The 23,811-nt window shown below is 39.5% G+C and overlaps 1 protein-coding gene across 6 annotated transcripts in view; it reads left to right on the top strand.

The window, feature by feature from the left end:
* Positions 1-4,036: 4,036 nt before the first annotated feature.
* The window catches only part of DCAF8 (DDB1 and CUL4 associated factor 8), a 41,670-nt gene continuing 21,895 nt past the window's right edge, over positions 4,037-23,811 (top strand). For 3 of the 6 annotated variants that reach the window (XR_005215185.1, XR_005215186.1, XM_037825580.1), the window contains exons 1-3: positions 4,121-4,285; positions 5,197-5,270; positions 21,410-21,484. Coding sequence is in view for 4 of the 6 variants with exons in the window: in XM_037825580.1 (XP_037681508.1) it covers positions 21,436-21,484 (49 nt within the window). In the remaining 2 variants the exon portion in view is untranslated. The other 3 variants (XM_037825581.1, XM_037825583.1, XM_037825582.1) reach the window with 3 other exon arrangements.

Consider the following 23,811-nt stretch of genomic DNA (forward strand, 5'->3'; position numbering starts at 1 on the left):
TTTAACATAAATGGGTAAGTACAACACTTATGTTCTGAGAGGGGCATGGACACCATGGGCTACCTCAGGGATGAAAGTCTGAGTGATGTCATTAGGCAAGCCTCCAAGGCCAGCAGAAGTGCTGGCCAAGGGGAGATGAGTCTAGAATGGGTGGTAGGGAAGGGAAATGATGAATATCATTTATGGCCTCAGGACCAACTCCAGCAGCTCCTTTTCTAAGTGTCACCATAGACTGAATGTTGGAGAAACTGCCTGGATAGAGTATTACTGTGAAAAGCAAATGGATCTGAGCAAAGCTAGGGGTGGACCATGGTAGATACTATTGGTATCCTGTCCAGATTCCCTTTACCAGGAAATGTGAGTGTTGGCTCCTAATGCTTCACAGCTGCATCCTTCTCTTGAGAATTGCCTTCTGTGCCAACAGATGCCACTTCTGGAAATTCCTGGGAGGTTATGCCCTCCCGGGGCAGCTCCACAGCCAATGACTGGTATTAGGGTAGAAAATCCAACCTCCTCTTTGCCTCAAGGTGATACAAATGCAGTGTCATTTATGTTCCAGGGTTCCCAATAGAAGTTAAGCTTAACTCATATCTTTCCTTAGCTTTTTTCCCAGTTCTACCTTGCTTCTCTCACTCCATTACAGGTTTTACTTGTGAGCACTCTCCCAGATCACTTGAGCAAGAATCCTTTTCTGGGGCTCTGCTAGGTGAAACAGGTGGATAGTGATATTAATGAAGAGATAACAAAAGTAGGAGCAATTTGGTGTTGGCAGAGCATACAGCAAATGTGAGTTCCATTTTGGAATGCTAAAGTGCCATTGGCCATCAGATATGTAAGTGTAAAGCTTGAGGAACTCTGGCTTGGAAATGAAGACTTGGGAGTCATTATGGTGATGGTGGTTTAAACTGAAAATGAAGAGGAAGAGAAACTCATGAAATTAATGGTCAAAAGAAATATAAATATAATCATGGAACATAATGCCATGGAAACCAGTGGGATTGAGCTGCTAGAAGGGGTACTGATCATCATAACCTCAAATGCAGTAGGAAAGCCCAAGAAAAGAAAGAAATGAGTTCATTGATTTGGTAATATCAGTGGTGTCCACAAAGCAATGAGCACAGGAACTAGACTGCAGAGTGGGAGGCTTTTATTCCCATATTTACACTAAGATAACTTGTCAAGGTCTTCAGTAACCTTCATGTTTCCAAATCCAGTTGTGAATTTTCAGTCATCTTAACCCCAATCTCTTAAGCAGGAATGACAGTTTATGGTGACCTCAAAGCATTTTTTTTTTTTTTAACTTGGTTTGTAAGACCCTTCACTCAGTTGGTTTTCTTTTTCTTCCTATTTTCTGGCTGCTCCTTTTTAATATATTTTTCTGGGTATTCCTCTTCTCTGGTCTCTACTAGTTGGAGTGCCTCATGGTTAGAGGGCTCAGTCTTTAGATGGCTTCTCTTTTCTTCCACAGTTACTCCCTGAGTGAGCTTTCCCCACCCTCATGGCTATCTAGACCATTGATACCCTGGTAACTCCCCAATTTTTACTTCCATCTGTTCCTTCTCCAGTGAGCTCCAGATTTCTATTTCCAACTGTTTATTCAACAGCTGTACTTGGAATCTAATAGCTATCTCCAACCTAACATGTCTAAAATACAACTCTTGATATTCCACCCCCCTCCTCCCAAATGTCATGTGTGAGCCTGTTCATGCCCCTCAGGTATTCTATCTTAGCAAATGGTGTCATTTTATCCAGTTACTCAAGTTATAAAATCTGATTCATCCTTGGCTGTTCTCTTCATCTTGCATCCCACATTCATTTCTATTAGCAAATCTGTACTCCTTCTTTGAAGAACATCCTGAATTCAACCACTTCCACTGTAACCCTCTTGTCTTCCTAGGTCTTCTGCAATAGCCTCTTAACTGGTCTTTCAGCTTCTATTTTGCACCCCACCCCCTCTGCAAGCAGTTCCCAAACAACCAGAGTGAACTTTTTCAATGATAGATCATGTCACTCTTTTACTCAAAACCTTCCATGGCTTTCTAGCACTCTTGGGATAAAATCCAAAGTCCTTACCTTGGTCTGTAAGTCTTTAAGTGATCTGGCTCCCATCTTGTTTCTCCACACTCATTTCCTACCTGCTCTTTTTGTCACACTGACTTCCTGGCTATTTGAAAACACATCAAGCACACCCTCTAGTTTCAGGATCTATTACCTTATTCCCTCTTTGAACATATTAAGCCACCATAGCTTCAGGGTCTATTACCTTTTTATTCCCTCTGCCTGGAATGTTCTTTCCCCATATATATGTATATATATATATATATATATATATATATATATATATATATGTATATAATATATATGGTCACTCTTCAGATCTTTAGTCAAATGTCACCTCAGCAGAGGGACCTTCCCTGAGCCCCCTGTATAAAAGAGCACACCCACCCCAGTAACTCACTTTTATTCTGCTTTATTTTCCTTTATAGGAAAATAATAACAAAATTATGTTTGTGTGTCCCTCTCTTCCCCCAGAGCCCTCAAGCTCTGCAATAATAAATAACATGAATGCAGGATTCTTGATTTGTTTTATTCACTCCTACTGTCCCAGCAAGTAGAATAGGGCAACCAGGGCCTGACTTGTAGTGGTCATTCAGTAAATAGTTGTTGGCTGGATGAATGAAAGAATGAACAGAATGGCAGCACATATTCAGTGCCTTGGCCCTGTTCTAAGTTTTGGGGTTACAAAGATGAAAACGACACAGTCCCTCACCTCATAGAGCTTATATTCTAGTTGTGTAAGTTCAATTGTAAATATATAATTATAGGTTGTGAAAATATTATGGAAAAAACTAGCAGCGTAAGGGGATAGAAGATGGTGGCGCTGTGGGGTACCATTTTAGTTAGAATAATTGAGCTCCACTTCTCTGAAGAAGTAGCATTTGAGTAGAGGCATGATTAAGTGGAGAGAACATGTCTAGTAAAGATTTGATAGATAAATTCCAAGAAGAAGGTACAAGGAACATGCTTTGGTTGGAGTAACCCAGCACCAAGGCCAATGAGGCTAGAGTGAACTAACCAGCATGGGAAGAGATGAAATCATAAACAGGTGGGCACCAGATCACATAGGGCCTCAAAGGCCACCATGACCATTTTAATTTTTATTGTGTAAAGGGAAGCTATTGGAGGTTTTGAGCAAGGGAATGATATGATCTGACTTAACATTTTAAAAGGTCACTCTGGCCTTCCTATGTTTAACTGTAGCAGGGCAATAATGGAAGTAGACAAACCAGTTGGGCCTCTTTTGCAGTAGTCTAAATGGTACGGAATGTTTTGGAATAGGGTGGTAGTGGTTGAGGTGGTGAGAAGGGATCAGTTTCTTGCGCACTCATCTTCTGGTCAAAAAAATCCTCTAGCCTGTCAGTTGGGAATGCCCTTGATATCAGAGATTCTCTGTACCCTTCTGTTAGGTGTTAGAACTAAGTAGGGTTTCAGAATCATCAGACATCACCTGGCCCATTCTTGAGACCCTTCAACACACTACCCCTCTTTGGAGAAAGAGCCCTTTGAATTTTCAGCTTTGCTGCAACTCAAGCTTCCGAGCCTGTTCTTTAAAAACAGGTAAATGGGGGCTCCCAGGCGGAAGCAGGCCTCAATGGTCTAGAAACCACTTAAAAAACGGCCTTCAAAGGAAGCGGTGTTTTCAAGAGAAATCTGGCGAGAATTGCGCGTTTCCCAGTGTTCAAAAATAGGGCAAGAATGGATGGAGGTCGCCCAGAAAATTGCCAGCCAGCCCGTTGTAACTGTTTTCATCACAACTTATGGGAAGCCCCTAACTCGCATTTGGCTTGAATATTACGAGGGAAGCCAGCCATCCAAAAACACTACAACAACTTTGCCTCATTGGTAATGCGCAGGCGCCCCACCGCGCTGTTTTCCGTTGGCCTTAAGCTCCGCCCCTAGTGCGTCCTTGGAGGGTTGAGAGCCTTAAGCTCGCGTGACCACTCTTCTTTCAGTCTCCTCGAGCGCGTCGTCGCAAACGGGCCGGAAAGCGTGGCGGCGCAAGCGCAGGCGCAGACAGCGGAGGCGGTGGTGGTGGTGGCGGCTGCTGGCCAGTGTAAGATGGCGGCGGCGTTGGTGGTGGCAGTGGACGGGGCGGATGGGCTTGGAACCGTCGGAGGAACTGTTGGCAGAAGGATGACCCGAGACTGGAAACAGGCTGCTGAGCCTCGCTGGCTTCCGTGCTTGTAACTGCCCCAGCCGGACATCCCCCCCCTTGACCTACTCGGTCTGTGTCTCGTTCCGGCTCGGCCTGCTCCCCCTCTTTCCTGGCTTGTCCCCGCTCAGGATGGTCCTGACCCTTTTCCCAGGCTCCCAGGGCTCGGGTCTTCTCCTTCCCCTGACCCGAGTCACCACTGGAAGGACTGGCTGCCCTTTCCTCAGGTCAGCCCTGGGGTAGCCACCGAGAACCAGCCCCACAGTACACAGGGATGTCTTGTTTCATCGGGTGACCAAGTTGTCTGCTTCTTTTCTTCCGTTCGGATTGCGGGTCGGGGCTCGTCTTGAGTCTCCCCATCACCTCAAGGCTGCCGCGTAATGTGCCCCCCTCCCCCACGCCAAGTTCTCGGGCCCAGCACCTTGTACGGAAGTCCGAGGTCCAAGAGCCCGGGAGTCAGTTGTTGCCTTTTGGTCTCGTACCGTTTATAATAGAATTTTCTTAGTTTAACTACCCCGCCCCCAAACCTTTCAGGACACCGTAGAACGGTCTCATTTGGTTCCTGTTAGTTGGAAAGCATCTGGTGGCTTGAATTTCTGACTCATGATTGTTGCTGTAGTCTGTAAACAAACCGGCACCAGCGCTATCACATTCTCTCCGGGACTTCCCCCCTGCTCTGGGGCTTCTTGTTGAGAGGTTGTTTGGTTATGGTTTAGCATTGCACAGATTCAGTTTTCCTTTTAAATGACATTTATGTTTTGGTGGAACTGGAAGGTTACTGGCATGGCCTTTAATCCCCCTGTTGTTTTATTTTATTTCCGTAACTATGTGTGTGCGTTATTTGTTCAGTATTCAGAATTAGATAAATTATTCTGAATTTGAATAGTTCTGAAGAGGTCTAAAAAAATGCTAAAATGTATGCATAATTTTATTATGTTTTATGGAAGAAACATCTTTGCCACTTAAACTTTAACTTTTTTCAGTCCTTCAGTAAATCTACAGACCTATTTTCTCAGAAGCTCAGCCTGGCCTTAACTTCAGTCATAAAGGAGGAAAGGTGAGTAGGAGTTGAAGGCATTTAAATTCCTGAGTTCAAGACAGACCCTGTCCTGATATTCAAGTGCTGACCACTATAGTCATAAACTTCCTACCACTTTCCTAAAGAGTAAGGGTATTGTTCTTGGCTGTGTTCCAGCTCTGGTTAAATTACTTTTACAAGTTTAATTGGCTGGGCATCTTGATTTTCAGCCCTAAACACTGCTGTATATCTTTTAAAAAGCTTGGACATTAATGCCCACCCCCCTCCCACACACCCCCCCCCCCCCTTTCTTCTTTATTCATTTGCCTTGTGCTTTGGCTTTGTATGGATTGTGTTTCTTACATTGTTGCTTGAGTTCTTTTCAGACCTTTTGTCAAATCAAATCTTTTCCTTTCTCAGGGCTTCAGATTGTTGTGCCTTGCCATTTAAAGAAAGTTAGCTGCTTTTCACAAAAGCTGGGGAGTAATGAATGGTGCTGCCTTTAGTTTGTGTCTTGAGTCCAGACCACCTTAGAATTCCAACTTTTCAGGACATAGGTAGTGATAAATCTTTGGTTAAAAATCAAATAGCAGTTGCTCTTTTATAGCTGTTGTGAAGAATTCTTGGTCAGCAGAGGAATCATCCTGTGCACTCAGCATTGTGGGCCAGTGCCAAAGAGGAAGTCAGAACCTACTTGCCTGTCCTTTAGAGTTTTTTGTAAGTGTAATTTTTGTGAGGTTCTTAGGTTTCTGGTAGCAGAGAACAGTGCTATGGTTAAAGTTTGTGAGATATAGAGAATAGCTGAATGGCTGGAGAAGGTAGGTGTGGTTGATTCTTTATGATTTGTAGTAGGAAAAGTTGAGAATGACACTGGTAAGTTTTATTACACTAGATGTCCCAATTTTAAAATGCTTATTATGTACTCGAATAAGATTATTAACAGTGGTCTGTGTGTATAAGACATAAAAAGTGTAAAGGGAAAAATGTAGTTATTAGAGCCAGATAGACCTACGTTGAAATAGTGTTACTAAGATTTATTAGCCGTGTGACCTTGAGCAAGTTACTTAACGTTTCTCTTGATTTCCACATCTGTAAAAGTGGAATAACCCCAGGGTCATTGTGAGTATTGTATGAGAGGGCCTATATGAAGCTCTTAAATTATGCCTAGCACATGATAGGCACTCAAAAAATATTTTTTCTTTATACATCATTGATATCGCTTTGAATAAGTTATTCTTCAGTTTACACTTCTTTGCATTTTGCTTTAGAACATGTTTTCCTGGTTAATTTTTAAAGTTCATTTTAAATAGGTCAGCTTAGATGTTTGGTTTGTAGGTGCCTACCTAGGGTTGTCTTCTCAACGTGATTCCGGTCAATGTGGTAGGGGCTCCTGACCAGAGGACAGACAGAGGGAATATGACATGTCAGTGTATGTATATCTCTAAGTGTATTCTTAAACTAAACATCAGTAATTGTCCTTTGTTCATTGTTTTGGTCTCTCCATTAGCACACCTGATCAGAATTGACAGTATCGTAATTCCTTCCCTTCCTGCTGTAATGTTGGTCACCATCGCTACTCCAGGCACCCCTTATACTTTTTCTTTTTTGCCATGGAGGAAAAACATTTTTTCCAAGCTTGTGAGATTTGTAGTGATCCTTATCAAGGCTTTTAAAGAACTAGATCATGAAAAGATCTCATTTCTTTCTGAAGTTAAGGAAGACTAGGAAACTATGATTTTTTTTTCATAGTTTTCTATTTTCTTCATTTCCACAGTTGGACTATCTTAATATGACAACACAGATGAAAAGTTTTTGACCTTCTTTTGTTGGCTTTTCTTCTACATCTTTTTAGGAGAGGCAGAGTCACATGAAAATCAAGAAAGTGTTGGTAGCATTGTGATGAAATCAAATTTATTCATTCAAGCTAGTGATTTGATCAACTTTCATTACCACCAAATTCTCATTTGAAAGGTGAAGACATGGAGAGGGTGGGGCACAAGGTGGGCTGAGACTGCATTTGTATCATTTGTGGTTTTAAGCCTGAGATCTGCAGATCTGTGTTCAGGAGGGGGGAAAGAATGGGAGGAGAAAAGGAAATATGTTGAAAGAAGCATAACTTGGAACATTTTTTATCTTAAGCACTAGATAAGAACCTCTCCTCCTACCCCAACCTTCAGGAAAGTTTTAATGTTTTATGTTCCAGGTGACATCAGCATGTACAGTGAATCCATATTCTTACTCTGTGGGCCACAACTGTAAATTTCTTGTCTTTTTGAAGATATTTTTATATTTCAGGGTTTTAGGTATTACATAAGAATTGTGGCATCTTATTAGGAAGTATTTCTTACCGTGGCTGGAGTGAGGGACTAGATATGCTGTGACTTCTTAGTTTTTACCATCAGTCTGGCAGGGCATAGTATACAGCAGTCTATTAAATGTAGAAGAGTCATTCCTAGTGCTAAGATCCCTTAGTGTTGACTAGTGTTGCAAAAGCTTGTCTGCAGAGAGAGCTAAAAGAAAGCAACCTTTTTGTTGCCAGTTTAAAATAATACTTAACCTTTCAAAAGCAAATGGTCTAAGCCTACTTATGATTATGCCTAAGAGTCTCCCCTAGATAACCCCTTTGTTGCTCAGATGTGGCGCGCGCGCTCTCTCTCTCTCTCTCCCTCTCTAAGCCCACGTGGCAGGTGAACTCACTGCCCTCCCCCCTACATGGGACATGACTCCCAGGGTGGTTATCTACCTGGCAACATGGGACATGACTCCTGGGGATGAGCCTGGACCTGGCATCATGGGATTGAGAAAGACTTCTTGACCAAAAGAGGGGAAAGAAATGAAACAAAATAAAGTTTCAGTGGCTGAGAGATTTCAAACAGAGTTGAGAGGTCACTCTGGACGGCATTCTTATGTGCTTTATAGATATCCCTCTTTAGTTTTTAGTGTATTGGAATAACTAGAAGGAAATACCTGAAACTGTCAAACTGCAACCCACTTGCCTTGATTCTTGAAGGCGATTGCATAACTACATAGCTTAACATGGTGACTGTGTGATTGTGAAAACCTGGTGGCTCAGACTCCCTTTATCTAGTGTATGGACAGATGAGTAGAAAAATGGGGACAAAAACTAAATGGAAAATGGGGGTGGTGGAGGGGGATGGAATGTTTTAGATGTTCTTTTTACTTTTATTTTTATTTCTTTTGGAATAAAGAAAATGTTCAAAAATTAATTCTGGTGATGAATGTACAACTATATGATGGTACCATGAATAATATGATTGTACACTGTGAATGACTGTAGGGTATGTGAACATACCTCAATAAAACCGTATTACAAAAAAGAAAAAAAAAATCGACTCTAGTATAAGGCGTTCTATAGACATGGACCCTGTTGTGGGTGACTGGGCTCTTCAGAGGTTTCTTACTTTAGGACCAGTGTTCTATCAGGTGAGTTACAGGCTTTTAAAATCATGAAGTGACTGAAGTCTGCTTTCACTAGATAGATTTATTACTAGATTATTTCTATTGCAGAAAACTTAATTCTAAACATTTCTAAGAAATGCCCAGATAATAAAACAAACAGGTGTCCAAAGAGAGCTTTTTATTGCATAACATTGGTGTTAGAGTTAATTTTTTAATGTCTGAGAAGGAATTAGCTTTTTTTTTTTTACTAGATTATCAGCGGGCCATGATAATCTGCTTTTTACTTTCACCCATTTGGAACCTAGGCAGCTGAGTGAATTGAACCATATTTGTCTCAGTAACAGGAATGGGGGTAGTGACTATGCCTATTTTCAGTTCCGAGCCAAATGCCAGTGAGTATTACATTAGCATTACAATAATAATTGAAATTTTTCATATTTTTTTTCATGAATGTACCCAATAAACTTCATCACTGTTAAAATTGGTCAGAAAAGGGGCTACCTGCTCCTTCAGTCATTCTTTTGGAGTGAGAAGGATGTCCTTGAAAACTCTTCAAGAATTAGTATGTGATGACTTTTATGAATTGGCCACTTCTCTATAGCAGTCTTTTTTCTCTACTTCTACAGGACATAGTTCCTGGGTTAGAAGCCCAGTTTTTCAAATATTTACTTTACTTTGGAAATGTGTTATACTCTGTATAAATTAATGAACTGAGCCTGCCCCTGAGTTTGTCAGTAGAGGTTTGGGGAGTGATTAATATGACCAAGATGGCATCTTACTGATGATATGTGGTATGTTTAATGGATTGGGTCATTGTAAAAATTTTGGTCATTGTATCTGAGAGTTAGATATTTGCTCTTATCCTCTGAGGTTTAAGGAGATTTGGCCAAGTTCTATTGTGAAGCATCTATGTTGGTCTCCCATGTTTTTTTGTTCTTCCTGGTTGTTCTTAGCCATATGGAAAGCTATTAGAGGATTTACCTTCATGCTAGCCAAGGGGTAGTATTTCTCTGGTATGTTGTAATCATTGCCACATTGTTAGGTATATTTTGTTAACCTTACTTGGTACCCAGCACTATACCTTGTCCTCTAGCCTAATGCAGGTAGGAGCTTCTCTTTCCTTATTGTTTCACGGTTTTGTTTTTAGTTGTACATTTGGAGCATCACTCTGTCATTTCTCTAGAGTCCTTTCCAACTATTTTAAGAAAAATTTGAAAAGTGAATGGCAAAAACTGGTAATGGGTACTGGATTCTTACTGTAAAGGTAAAGCATTTCATGGTTGAAGCACAATGGAAAATGATTTTAGAATCATTACATTAAGATACATGGCTTGAATGTTATTATAAAAAGTTCCTTAGCTCTGTTGCTGAAGGTCAGCACTTAAGGGTTAGAGTGCATTCCTAACATACTCTAAAATTCTGTTGTTAGAATTAAAGTCAGTAAACTGTAAACACAAGGCATTTGATATTACCAACAGAGAGATAAGGCACTAATTCAAGGAAAGAATGATGTTCCTTATTCATAGTTTGGCCGATGGAGGACCTCCTCATCTTCCTCATTATCTGTGGTGATTGCTTTGCAGTCCTCCATCTTGGTTATCCTCTGAACCTTCAAGAGATAGAGGAATTTAAAAGGGGGATTCAGTGTGAGCTCTCTGGTAAACTGTTTTATCCCATTTCATAGAATATGAATAAGCTCTAAAGAAGGTATTAACAGAGAGCTCTTGGAATTCTTTAAAAGGCTAGTGAGAGCGGATAAGCAGATTCCACAGACTTGAAACTGTGTCCTTTATTGTGTACAGTGTTTGAAGGATCCTTGCTGAGTGGCAGAGAAGCCCAGGATTCTCTAGGAAATGCAGTCTGAAACCAGGAATGAGAAGCTGGAAAAATAATTATTTGAATACATACCATATACAGACAGTCTCTTTGCATACATATGTTGTTTTTAATCCTCTAAAACCCTCTTGCAAGGTAGTGATACCCTATTTTAAAAAAGAAACTGAAAGTGGATGGTAGTGGTGGACTTCAAACCCAAGTCTTTCCATTGCCAAAGCCTTTTTCTTTCTGTTATACCATCTGTCTTTAAAATAGGTGCTCTTTAATGCCAAACAATGAAGCAAATGATCTGAAAGTTAGAATTAAATATTTCTTATATAAATGTATAGAAAGTATAAAAGGTCTATACAAATGACAAGATAATAAGAATTTTAAAAACTTAAAGTTGTTTAGACATGGGTTGGTCTCAGATTATGATTAATGAGTTTGTAAGGAAATACTTTTTATGGCCTCAAGAACTAAATTGAAGAGATAGCTGACTTCTAGAGTTGTATGATCCTTTAATATGGAGAAAATCAACATCCCCATTTAATCCCTCAGGTATTTCCATGGTAAAAGCTGTTCTGACTCTTACAGGCTTTTCTCAGTATACATCTTTCTGTACCTCTGTAGCATTTGAAACTTGATCTCTCGACTTTCAAGGCATTTAGTTTTCCCATTCCTTCTACTTCACCTACCATTTTTCTGTTCTCCTTCTGTCCCCGCTCTTCTTTCACTTCCCTAAGGGTAGGTATTCCCCAAGATTCTTTCTTTGGACTTCTTTTCTCTCAGGGCTTTCTTAGGTACTTAACTTTTTTGTTTTTTAAGTTGAGGTGTGATTTTCAAGGTATTTGATTTTGAAGCTTCTCTGCATAGATAAATCACAAATATGTATCTCTGACCCTAATTTATTTCTCAAGTTTCAGACCTATATTGGTTTCCCACTACCTTCCCAACATGTCAACTTGTTATTTACACATATTCAAAATCAATTTCATTTTCTTCCCCCACAAGCCAGCTTCTCAGTTATGGCACTTAATTTCCTCTAGGCATCCAGATTCAAGCTTATTGTTCAGCTTCCATAGTTCTTTATTGAGCCAGATACTTTCAATTTTACCTCTACAAAGTTTCTCACATTGATCCCATTCTTTCAATTCCTTCTGCTATCAACTTAAGGCAGGCACTCATTACTTCTTCTCTGGGCAACTATAATAGCTTTTCAACTTATTTCTCTTCCTTTCCTGTCCATCTTAATTACTCTTGACAGAATAACTTCCTGATACTTTTTTTGTTGTTGTTTACAAACTTTGTGACTCTACATTGCTTACCAAATAAACTATATATGCCATGTATTGCCTTTCAGAGCCCTGAAGCATGTGCATGGGCGCACACACACACACTTACTCTCCCTGCCTCCTCCTCCCTCCCACCCCACAACCCCTCTCTGTCACACACACATATCCACCGACCCTCTACTTCTCAGTTACTTACCCTACCATCTAGACAAACCAGATTACCCATATGTTTTCTTAAACATAGCAACTTTTTCAACTTCCACGTCTTTTCTATTCTGGTCCCATTAAAAAATCTTCCCGTCTCAACTCTACCTATTGAAATCCTATTCTTCCTTCTACCTGAAACTAAACATTAATCTTTTCCTCTGTTGAACTATGAACATTCTATTTATCTTTACTGATACTTTTATCTCTTTCATCATAGTTAATTATTCACTCATTTTCCTTGATTATTGGCTACCAGAAAGATCATGACTGCCTCACTTGTATTTGTAGATCCCATATTACCTTGTACTAATATGTACTAGCGTGTCTGTTTACAGATGGGCCACTGGGTGGTGCCAGAGGCCTCTAATTTGGATGAAAATGGGAGGCATAGTGCCACTGTACAATTGGGTTGTCCTGTGCTGTGAAATCTTTTGGATAATAGGAATAGAAATTAATTTTCCTGATTCAGAAACATTCAGTTTCCTTTCTACTCTTCTACTAGAGGAGACAGTGCAGTATATTCATACTTGATAGAGAATGGCCTGTATTTAAGGGCCTGCCCACCATAAACATATTTTATATAGTATGGGTTTCAGTATCTTTGGGGTCACACTTTGAATTTCATTTTCTGAGGTTCTCTGTCTCATTAATTAAACACTGTGAGTGTGGCTGACAGCATGAGTCAGGAAAGTTGGCTTGGAGAAGTGTTTGTAGTGAAGCAGAAAAATAGAAAGGTGAAGAGAATGAATTTAAAATGAGCCATTTCAGCAGGAAAACCAAAATTGGCAGTGGAGAAAGTAGGTCCAGTTGCTTCCAGATGGACTTTGGGACCTAAAACTGAAAAGCAAATTTGTACTTTGGATGGATATCAGTCCTGAACAGCTGTTCAGTTATGAGTATTATGGGACATCTGTCCTCCCAAGAGGAACCAGGGACTGTGTGGCTCTCAGATAACTGTCTTACTAATAATTAAGGTATTTTCTACCATCACCTTTCAGTTTCAGAGGAAATTCTAAAACCTTGTGTCATTTAAATATGGACATTCATGTAAGAGAGCTGGGCACTAGGGTAGCAGAATGAGGCTTACCAAGCAAGACTACTGGACTGCCCTGAGAGAATGCTGGGATTATGCAAGTCATGGGAACTGACTGAGAGTGAGTTCAGGGTCTTAGTAAAGGGGTCAAGGACAATAATATTATTTAGATATCGATGTTTCTATCAGATCAGTTTTCATAGGCTCTTGACTCCAAAAAAATTAAAATGGACTTGGGAGAAATTTAAAAAAAAAGAAGAAGAAGAAGAAAACAATGCAAATTAATAGTACAACTGATAGAACTTTGAACTTCTTTTTAAGCTCCTGATATTCTTAATTATCACCATGACAATGTGTTTGGAATTCATTTTGACTTTAATGCGTCATTGCTAATAAATCACACAGGCAGCTTTGACTACAGCAGAAATCCTTTCAGCCCTTATGTTTACAAGTGAGAAGACCTGACATTTTGCTTTCATTTGCTGTGACATACTGGCCACTTAGACAACTTCTATTAATAATAACAACCTTGAGAATTTAGTATTTTTGATTGTTGTGTTTCATCTGTTATTTAACACTTTGCATGATTTCTTTATTTCTCCCTACTCTCCTTCCATTCTCCCTTTTTTTTAGGTCAGCTTTATTGAGGTATAATTTACATACAGTAAAATATATCCTTTATTTAGGTAGCCCATTCTGTGAATTCTGACAAATACATAGTCATGTAACAATCAAGGCATAGAACATTTCCATTATTCCAAAAAGTTTTCTCATGCCCCTTTGTCAGTTAACTTCAAGCTCCCCCTCCCGTACCCTCTGACAACCACTGATCTGTTCTCTGTCCCTATAGTTTTATCTTTTCCAGAATGTCCTATAAATGGAATTAAATATTATGTAACTATATGAGTCTGGTTTCTTTCACTTAACATAAAGTGTTTGAGATACGCATGTTGTGTGTGTCAGTAGTTCATTACTTTTCATTGCTGAGCATTATTACATTGTGTGGATATACTACAATTTGTTTATCCATGACCCAGCTGAGGGACATTTGATTGCATACAGGTTTTTGTTTTTGTTTTTTATGACAAATCTGAATGAAGTCACTAAAACATTCACCTACAGGGGTTTTTTTGGACATGTATTTTCATTTCTCTTGGGCAAATACCTAAGAGTGGGATTGCTTGGTTGTGTGGTAGGTGTATGTTTAACTTAATGAGAAACTGCCAAACTGTATTGCAAAGTGGCTGTACCATTTTGCATTCCTTATCAGAGTTCTAGTTGTTCTACATCTTTGTTAGCACTTGATCAAGTAGGTTTTCATTGTTTTTCTTTTTCCTTTTAACTTTTCTAGTGGTGTGTGGTGATTTCTCACTGTGGTTTTAATTTGCGTTTCCTTAATGACTAATAATGTTAAGCATCTTTTCAGGTATTTATTTGTCACCCATACATCTTTGGTGAAACGTCTGTTCAAAGCTTTTACCCATTTAAAGAATTTGGCGGGTTTTTTTCCCTTTACTGTTCAGTTATGAGAGGTTTGTATGTGTGTTTGTGTGTGTGTGTGTGTTCTGATTACATGTAGTCTTTTATCACATATGTGTTGTTTTTTTTTAATTAGAGAAGTTGTAGGTTTACAGAAAAATCATGCAGAAAATACAGAGGTCCTATATACCAACCTGTTAATAACCTTGCATTAATGTGGTATATTTGTTAAAATTGATGAAAGAGCATTTTTAAAATTGTAATGTTAACAATTGACCATGGTTTGCTTTAGGGTTCACTGTTACTGTTGTACAGTCCTATAGGTTTTTAAATTTTTTAAAAAAATTTTTCTCTTTAACCGCAGTTCATTCTCAGTGTTGTACTACCATCACCACCATCCATTACCAGAATTTTTCCATCAATCCAAATAGAAACTGTACAATTTATGCATTAACTCCCCATTTGCTACCTCCCCCAAGCCCCTGGCAACCTATATTCTAGTTTCTGACTTTATGAGTTTGCTTATTCCAGTTATTTCATATCAATGAGGTCGTACAATATTTGTCCTTTTGTATCTTGCTCATTTCACTCAACGTGATATCTTCAAGGTTCATCCGTGTTGTTGCATGTATCAGAACTTTGTTCCTTTTTACAGCTGAATAATATTCAGTTGTTTGTATATACTACATTTTGTTTATCCATTCATCAGTTGATGGTCATTTGGGTTGCTACTATCTTTTGGCAATTGCGAATAAAGCAACTCTGAACATCAGTGTGAAAATATCTGTTTGAGTCCCCACTCTCAGTTCTTTTGGCTCTATACCTAGAAGTAGGGTTGCCAGGTCTTATGGTAATTCTGTATTTAACTTTCTGAGGAACTGCAAGAGTGTTTCTCACAGTGGCTGAACATTTTACATTCCTACCAGCAATGAATGAGTGTTTCTGTTCCTGCACATCGTCTTTGACACTTACTAGTATTTTTTTGATGGTAGCCATTTTAGTGGGTGTATCATGTGTTTTGAAAATATTTTCTTCCTTCTGTAGCTTGTTTTTCATTTTCCTAACAGTATCTTTCAATGGGTAGACATTTTTAATTTTGATAGGGCCAGTTTATTAATTCTTTCTTGAATTAGGTTTTATATATTTTTTGTGCAAGATACAGGTTGAGATCCTGTTGTGTTTTTTTGTTTGTTTGTTTGTTTGCATTTGGATGTCCAGTTGTTATTCTATACATGGTTTCTGATACAAATCTTTTGTCAATATCAGGAAAATAAAGCAGCCCCAGTGGTTTTAAACAATAGATGTTTGGTACTCTTTTTCACAGAATACTCTTACCCAGTAAATTAACTCCTTCTCTGCTTGTTTTTAGTTAATGTTTTGTCATGTAATTGATTTAAAATTTTAGGCCTTATCCTTATTAATAATCCTTATTATTTTTATTAAGAAAAATGTAGGCCACCGGAATCTCTTAGGTTGAAATTAAAATAACACTTGGGTCTTTTTCCCCATCCCCCAGAAGTTTACTGTTTAACCTTTAGTTTGGCAAGAGTTGTGGTTATTTTTAGAGTACAGGCAGTAGTAGAGCTAATCTAATTAAATTCCCCCAGCTACCTGGGGCAGTGAGCTCATCAGCTCTTCCAAGCTCAACATGGTTGACTCTGGACTCGATTTTACAGGGAAATTGATCAAGGTAAAAACAGTGCATGTTATTGGGAATGCATTGTATTAAAGAATGAAGAAAGTATTTTGGATTTGGGTCAGATGTGGTCCTTAACCTCTGACCATAAGCTAAGATTGTATTTTTTGGTGGTAGAACAGATTGTAGACTGGCTGCTATGCATGAGACCTACAGCACATAATAGCATCCTGGCCTGCTTGAATTTGGGCACTTACTCTAATTTCTGCCCTAGAGTTAAGATAGTTTTAAGTGTCTTCATTTTGATTGAAATATATATTGCCTTGTTAGAATAACAGCTCATCCTCAAAGTAGTTATATTTTATTATTACCATCACTTCTTTTTAGAGAAGTGGTTCCCCAGAGAGGGAATGTATACACCCAAAGGGGTATGCAAGATGATCCCATCATGTATAGAAGAAAAATATTGAAATATCTATTTATTTTATTCCTAGAGAAATTAATTAATGTGGATTGTGTGTGTGTGTGTGTGCGCGCGTGCATGCGCACATGTGAGCATGTGGACATGGAGTCTGGGAAAGCACATTTGTTTTCTAGATCCGTAAGAGTCTCAGGTTCAGGCAGTCTGGGCTTCTGTACAAAGTGATGAGATTCTGTCTTGAGAAAAGTTCTCTGGAGCTCCTTTTTCATTCTTTTTGGGACTAATAATAATGGGATGAAAAGTATGGTGTGGTAGACATTTTTTATACTGGAGGTGGGAAAACAGATTTTTTTCTCAGTTGACCTGATATATACTGGTCTGCTTATGACTTAAAATTTTAATCCTAACAAAGTAGTGCAGTCAGTTTCCCCATTTTGTGGGACTTTGCAATTAAGGTAATTAATTTAAACCGCAGGTGGGGGAGAGGATATGATGAGATGCTAAAAAATATAAGCAAGGACTATTGAGAGGGAAAAACAAGGGCTGTGTGAGGTATACTTTAAAGATATATGTATATGTATGGAAGAAAGAGTAGGAAAACAGCCTACTCTGCAAACAGCCGCTCACCTATTTTCTTTTTTTTTTTTTTTAATTTAATAATGTTTTCTTTCTTGTTTTTTTTTTTCTTTTTTTTTCATTTTTATTGAGATTGTTCGGATACCATACAATTATCCAAAGATCCAAAGTGTACAATCACTTGCCCCCGGGTACCCTCATACAGCTGTGCATCCATCACACTTAATTTTTGTTCAATTTTTAGAAACTTTTCATTACTCCAGACAAGAAATGAAGTGAAAGATGAAAAAAGAAAAAAAGAAAAGGAAACTCTAAACCTCCCCTATCCCTAACCAACCCCCCTCAATTTTTGACCCCTAGTGTTGATATAGTACATTTGTTACTGTTTATGAAAAAATGTTGAAATACTACTAACTGTAGTATATAGTTTGTAATAGGTATATAGTTCTTCCCTATATGCCCCTCTATTATTAACTTCTAATTGTATTGTCATACATTTGTTCTGGTTCATGAAGTGATTTCTAGTATTTGTACAGTTGATCATGGACATTGCCCACCATAGGATTCAGTTTTATACATTTCCATCTTTTGACCTCCAACTTTCCTTCTGGTGACATATATGACTCTGAGCTTCCCCTTTCCACCTTATTCACACACCATTCAGCACTGTTAGTTATTCTCACATCTTGCTACCAACACCCCTGTTCATTTCCAAACATTTAAGTTCATCCTAATTGAACATTCTGCTCATACTAAGCAAGAGCATCTACATTTCTTCCACAAGGCAGGAGGGAGAGTCAAAGAAGGTAGAGAGGCAAAAGAAAGAGGGAAAAAAAATGACAGCTAGGAAGCAGCAAAAGGAAAAATAACCTTAAATCAAAGTAGAATAAAGAATCAGACAATACCACCAATGTCAAGTGTCTAACATGCCTCCCCTATCCCCCCCCTTATCTGCATTCACCTTGGTATATCACCTTTGTTACATTAAAGGAAGCATAATACAATGATTCTATTAGTTACAGTCTCTAGTTTATGCTGATTGCATTCCTCCCCCAATGCCTCCCCATTTTTAACACCTTGCAAGGTTGACATTTGCTTGTTCTCCCTTGTAAAAGAACATATTTGTACATTTTATCACAATTGTTGAATACTCTAGATTTCACCAAGTTACACAATCCCAGTCTTTATCTTTCCTCCTTTCTTCTGGTGTCTCACATGCTCCCCATCTTCCTCTCTCAACCGTATTCATAGTTACCTTTGTTCAGTGTACTTACATTGTTGTGCTACCATCTCCCAGAATTGTGTTCCAAACCACACACTCCTGTCTTCTATCACCCTGTAGTGTTCCCTTTAGTATTTCCTGTAGGGCAGGTGTCTTGTTCACAAAGTCTCTCATTGTCTGTTTGTCAGAAAATATTTTGAGCTCTCCCTCATATTTGAAGGACAGCTTTGCTGGATACAGGATTCTTGGTTGGTGGTTTTTCTCTTTCAGTATCTTAAATATATCACACCACTTCCTTCTTGCCTCCATGGTTTCTGCTGAGAGATCCGCACATAGTCTTATTAAGCTTCCTTTGTATGTAATGGATTGCTTTTCTCTTGCTGCTTTCAGGATTCTCTCTTTGTCTTTGACATTTGGTAATCCGATTATTAAGTGTCTTGGCGTAGGCCTATTCATATCTCTTCTGTTTGGAGTACGCTGCGCTTCTTGGATCTGTAATTTTATGTCTTTCGTAAGAGATGGGAAATTTTCATTAATTATTTCCTCTATTATTGCTTCTGCCCCCTTTCCCTTCTCTTCTCCTTCTGGGACACCAATGATACGTACATTATTGTACTTTGTTTCATCCTTGAGTTCCCGGAGACGTTGCTCATATTTTTTCATTCTTTTCTCCATCTGCTCCTTTGCGTGTAGGCTTTCAGGTGTTTTGTTCTCCAGTTCCTCAGTGTTTTCTTCTGCCTCTTGAGATCTGCTGTTGTATGTTTCCATTGTGTCTTTCATCTCTTGTGTTGTGCCTTTCATTTCCATAGATTCTACTAGTAGGTTTTTTGAACTTTTGATTTCTGCCGTGTACATGTCCAGTGCTTCCTTTACAGCCTCTATCTCTTTTGCAATATCTTCTCTAAACTTTTTGAATTGATTTAGCATTAGTTGTTTAAATTCCTGTATCTCAGTTGAAGTGTACGTTTGTTCCTTTGACTGGGCCATAACTTTGTTTTTCTTAGTGTAGGTTGTAATTTTCTGTTGTCTAGGCATGGTTTCCTTGGTTATCCAAATCAGGTTTTACCAGACCAGAACAGGCTCAGGTCCCAGAAGGAAGAAACATTCAGTATCTGGTTTCCCTGAAGGTGTGTCTTAGAAAATTGCTCCACCCTTTGATGCCTCGGGTCACTGTGCTTTTCTGCCCAGCAGGTGATGCCTGTTAGCCTATAATTCTTGACTGGTGTGAGGAGGTAGGGCCGTGTTCCCCCAGGCTCTGGGGTCTGGTTCTTAATGGAAAGGGCCCCACCCCTTTCCTCCTGGAGAAGACAGACCCCTCAGGTGGAGGTCATTAGCATTTCAGTGGTCTCGCTCTCTGCTTGTGGTGTCTCCACCCTTCCCAGAGTCACAGCCCTGGAAACTGAAAATGACTGGGGCTTTCTTCACTGAGCCAAAAAAGAAACAGATAGTCCCCTTCAGACCCGGTCCAAGGCGACCCTCCTGCTCTCCCAGGTCAGTCGTCACCCAAAGCCTCTGTCTGTTTTTTTGGGGCTGCGTACCTGTAGTGAGCAGTTCACACTCGCTGCTTAAAACCCCAGTTGGAGCTCAGCTGAGCTGTATTCACTTGCTGGGAGAGAGCTTCTCTGTGGCACCACGCGGCTCCGCAGCTCGGGCTATGGGGGAGGGGGTCTCACGACTTGGATCCGCAGGTTTTACTTACAGATTTTATGCTGTGTTCTCGGGCATTCCTCCCAATTCAGGTTGGTGTATGATGAATGAATGGTCTCGTTTGTCCCCCCGCAGTTATTCTGGATTATTTACTAGTTGTTTCTGGTTTTTTGTAGTTGTTCCAGGGGAACTACTTAGCTTCCACTCCTCTCTATGCCGCCATCTTGCCCGAGTCCCCAGAATTTGTTTCACACCTATTTTCTTTATGTAACTTCACAAATCTTTTTTTTTTTGGCATTGACTTTTATCATCACCCTTCCAGGAGTCCTTCCCTCAAATTCAGCTCCAGTCCTATTCTCATAGTATTTCTACTCTCCCGCCCTGGCCTACTATGAGCAATTTGGGGGCAGCCGTATTTTTGGGAGAGAACACTTTATGAAGCTACTTGGATTTCTGTAGAGGACAGTAGGGGGTAAGGATAAGGATGGGGCTGCTTCTGGGATAATTGTTGTGGAATGAAAGGGCTGTTGAAAGATTAGAGGCCATTGTGCCTGGGTACAAGGACTGGGGTCATAATCATACTTTGTCTTTTACTAGTAGCTTTTGTTCAAGGCAGTGAAAGAGCTTAACAAAATTCTGTTCTGAATAATATTATTCTTTGCTCTTTGGAATTTGCAGGAGGTAGGCATCAGACCCTGAAAAAATAATGACTGTGTTATAGTGCATAATAGGAGAAAAGCTAGGTACCTTGACTTCTAGCAAGGGCTTTGTCAAAAAGACACATCTGGAGAAAGTTGGTTGAATTAGGTGAAATAATGTAAAGAATTTTAGGTTTTTTCTTAGGGGTATGGTGCTCTTGAGTTCTAATTCCAGTTCTGCCTTTTAGATTCATTAGTTTGAAGCTAGGCATCTTAGTGAAACATAAAGCTCAAGCTCTTACCCCTGTTGATGATATTCAGAATCTGACCCACCTCTTCATGTTTTGAAGACAAGTATTTTACAGAGTTTGTGGCATATTACTAGTATTTATAACAGAAGATTCTTGAAGCCTGGAGGGCATTGCCAACTCAAGCTTTTTGTATTGAGTTGAGGCTCTCTGCTTGCAGTACCTGTCACTTGATATACGCCTGCTGTTCCAGGTTTTATTTCAGTTCCCCCTTTCACATCAGAAAAGTTACTGCCAGTTTCTCAGTGAGTAAGGTAAGGCGATGGTGACTGATCTCTCAAAGACATGTCACTTTATGGAATTTAGACAGTTTAAAAAAAAGAAAAAAAGGGTTCTTTTCAGCAGCTGAGAATCCCTGTTAAGCACACAAAAAATTAATTTTTATAAAAACAGTATTACTAATACCCCTTGTCCCTCTTATTGTCTTTCCTAGAGCTAATTGTTTCCTAATTATGTCATTTTCATCCTCTCTCAAATCTAGGCTGGCTACAACAAATACCATTCAAGATGTCCAGCAAAGGGAGCAGCACAGATGGCAAAACAGACTTAGCTAATGGTAAGGGGTCAAAATTATGGCAAAGCTATTTTTGCTATCAACTGGAGATACTCCCCCTCCTCAAAGATAAGGTGTAGACTTTTAGTGGCAGGAAGGAAATCTTTCCTAAGAGTGAACCCCCTGTTGTTTTGAGTGTAGGAAATTACACAGGAAACACCTTGGACTGTCTGGTACTTTTGCTCCTTCGACTTTTATCTGATTGTTTTTAGAAGATCAATAAGAGAACTGTGCCTTGAACAGGTCAGGTGGCTTGGCATTCTGAAAGGCTGTAAGGGTGGACAGAATGGACCAACCTAGGTGCTGTTAATAAAGGAGAAAAATAAGATCTAGTTGGTGGTAGGAACAAGGGAAATAGAAAGGAAAGGCTCTTCAGTTATAGTTGAGATATTCCTTTCCATCTTAGATCATAGTTCGATAGAGGTGTTAGATATGAGATGAAGTAAGAACTCAACCCAATGGGAACTGGGGCTTCCCCTCTTCCCCCCACCCACCCACCCCAGTGCTGCCAAGTGTTAAATCATTGCACCTAGGGCAGATTTGAAAGCAGAATATCAGGATTCTGACAGAGTATAGCTGTGGCCTGGGTTGTTACCAGTGCTTCAACTCTGAGCCAACTTCTAGAGAGACCTCTTCCAAATGGGTATCATTGAGCAGCTCACAGTCCAGCATTCCTCAACACCTTGCAGGTCAGGATTATAGGCTAAATTTTAGTTGATATGATTGGTAGTACAATGAAGGTAAGGAAGGATGGGTGAGATTTTTCAGCATGCTGCTTTGTTGCTCCTGCATTCTTTTCTTACCACTTCCGTTCATTCATCTTTTGTAAAGAAAAAAGTGTTTCAGAGTTTTCACTGGACTTAGTTGAAAGGTACAAGGGCGGGAAGGGGGGCGGGTTATAGAGGGGTTTGAGGTAGACTATTGATTTGAAGCTTGGCCATTAGCTAGATCAGGAATTGGCAGACTACAGCCCACAGACCAAATCCAGCGCACATTCTGTTTTTGTAAATAAAGTTTTATTGGAACACAGCCACACCATTTGTTTACATAGTGTCTGTGGCTGCTTTTTGCTACAACAGTGATGTTGAGTTTATGACAAAGACTCATATGGTCTGGAAAGCTTAAAATTTTTACTATTTGGCCCTTTACAAAAAAAAATTTACCAGTCCCTGAGCTAGATATTGGTCTCTGACTGTTGGGGTATACTGAGCTTGTGATACACTCTGGCCCTTGTTAATATGGTAGGGCCCCCAAAGTCACCTGAATTTGTTAACCATAATTTTAACAATATATGCTAGTTTTGTTGCTTTATTTTTCCTTCTCCACAGACCTGTTGGGTGTGGTATCTTTATCCCTTCTCACCAACTCAATCTCAAGCCCAACAGGCATTATAAAAAGAAACCATAACTGTTAAACTTCCTTGACATACACAGCAGTTTCAGCACATGTGGTTGCAAGACTCAAATTGCTGAGGTCTTTCCCTTTTTTCCCTATCTCCTAGCCCAGTCATTTTTACACTGCTCTTAGGTAGGTGCTTTTGAAAAGAGCTGTTTCTGTCTCCCCTAACCTACTGTCACTACTTGAACCAAAGCACTTGTATATTTTGTCTGTTTTCTGTTTTGGGTTTTACGTAAGAGTTCATTGAGAAAGGATTACATTGCTTCAAAGGTTTTCAGAAATTACTGCTGTAATCCAGGTAATTAGGCAGTAGGGTACTCAGACTCTGGATCCTGAGACATCGATGTGGTATTGGAATTGAATAGCTCACACTAGAGTTGCACATAGCTGGTCTGCCTTTCCAAACAATGTTTATTTATGGTAGGACAAAATTTGTAGTCAATTGAGGAAAACAGGTCATGATCAGTGTTTAAAACTTACATTCCCCTGTTCCTTTCCTCACACCTTGACCTTAGGTTGGAAGTTTTTGGTCATTTGGGCTCTAAAACATTGCCCAGGTGCTCATTGGAAAATATGATTTGGCTGTTGTTAGATAGGAGAGTGCAGTATATAATTATAGGGGATTAGATTCCTCAAAGTAACCCAGTTATTTTAAAACTACCAACATAGAAGTCCTAGAATGTAGTCAACTTTTCTTATCAGGTAACACTATAGTAGCTCTGGTTTTTATCAATTATACTTGTGCTTCCTGATAAGCTGTTGTCTCAAAGTGTTCCATTGACTAAAAACAGTATAAAAATCTTTGAATTTATGGAAATAAGTCAGGATATGCTTACCAGTGAAAGGTGAGGGACAATACACTCACATTATCACCATCACACTTAATCCTACATCCTTCTGGATTCCCAATGGATTTTATCCCATGATGAGTT

This window comes from Choloepus didactylus, chromosome 2 (genome assembly GCF_015220235.1).
Source record: "Choloepus didactylus isolate mChoDid1 chromosome 2, mChoDid1.pri, whole genome shotgun sequence".
NCBI classification, from domain to species: domain Eukaryota; kingdom Metazoa; phylum Chordata; class Mammalia; order Pilosa; family Megalonychidae; genus Choloepus; species Choloepus didactylus.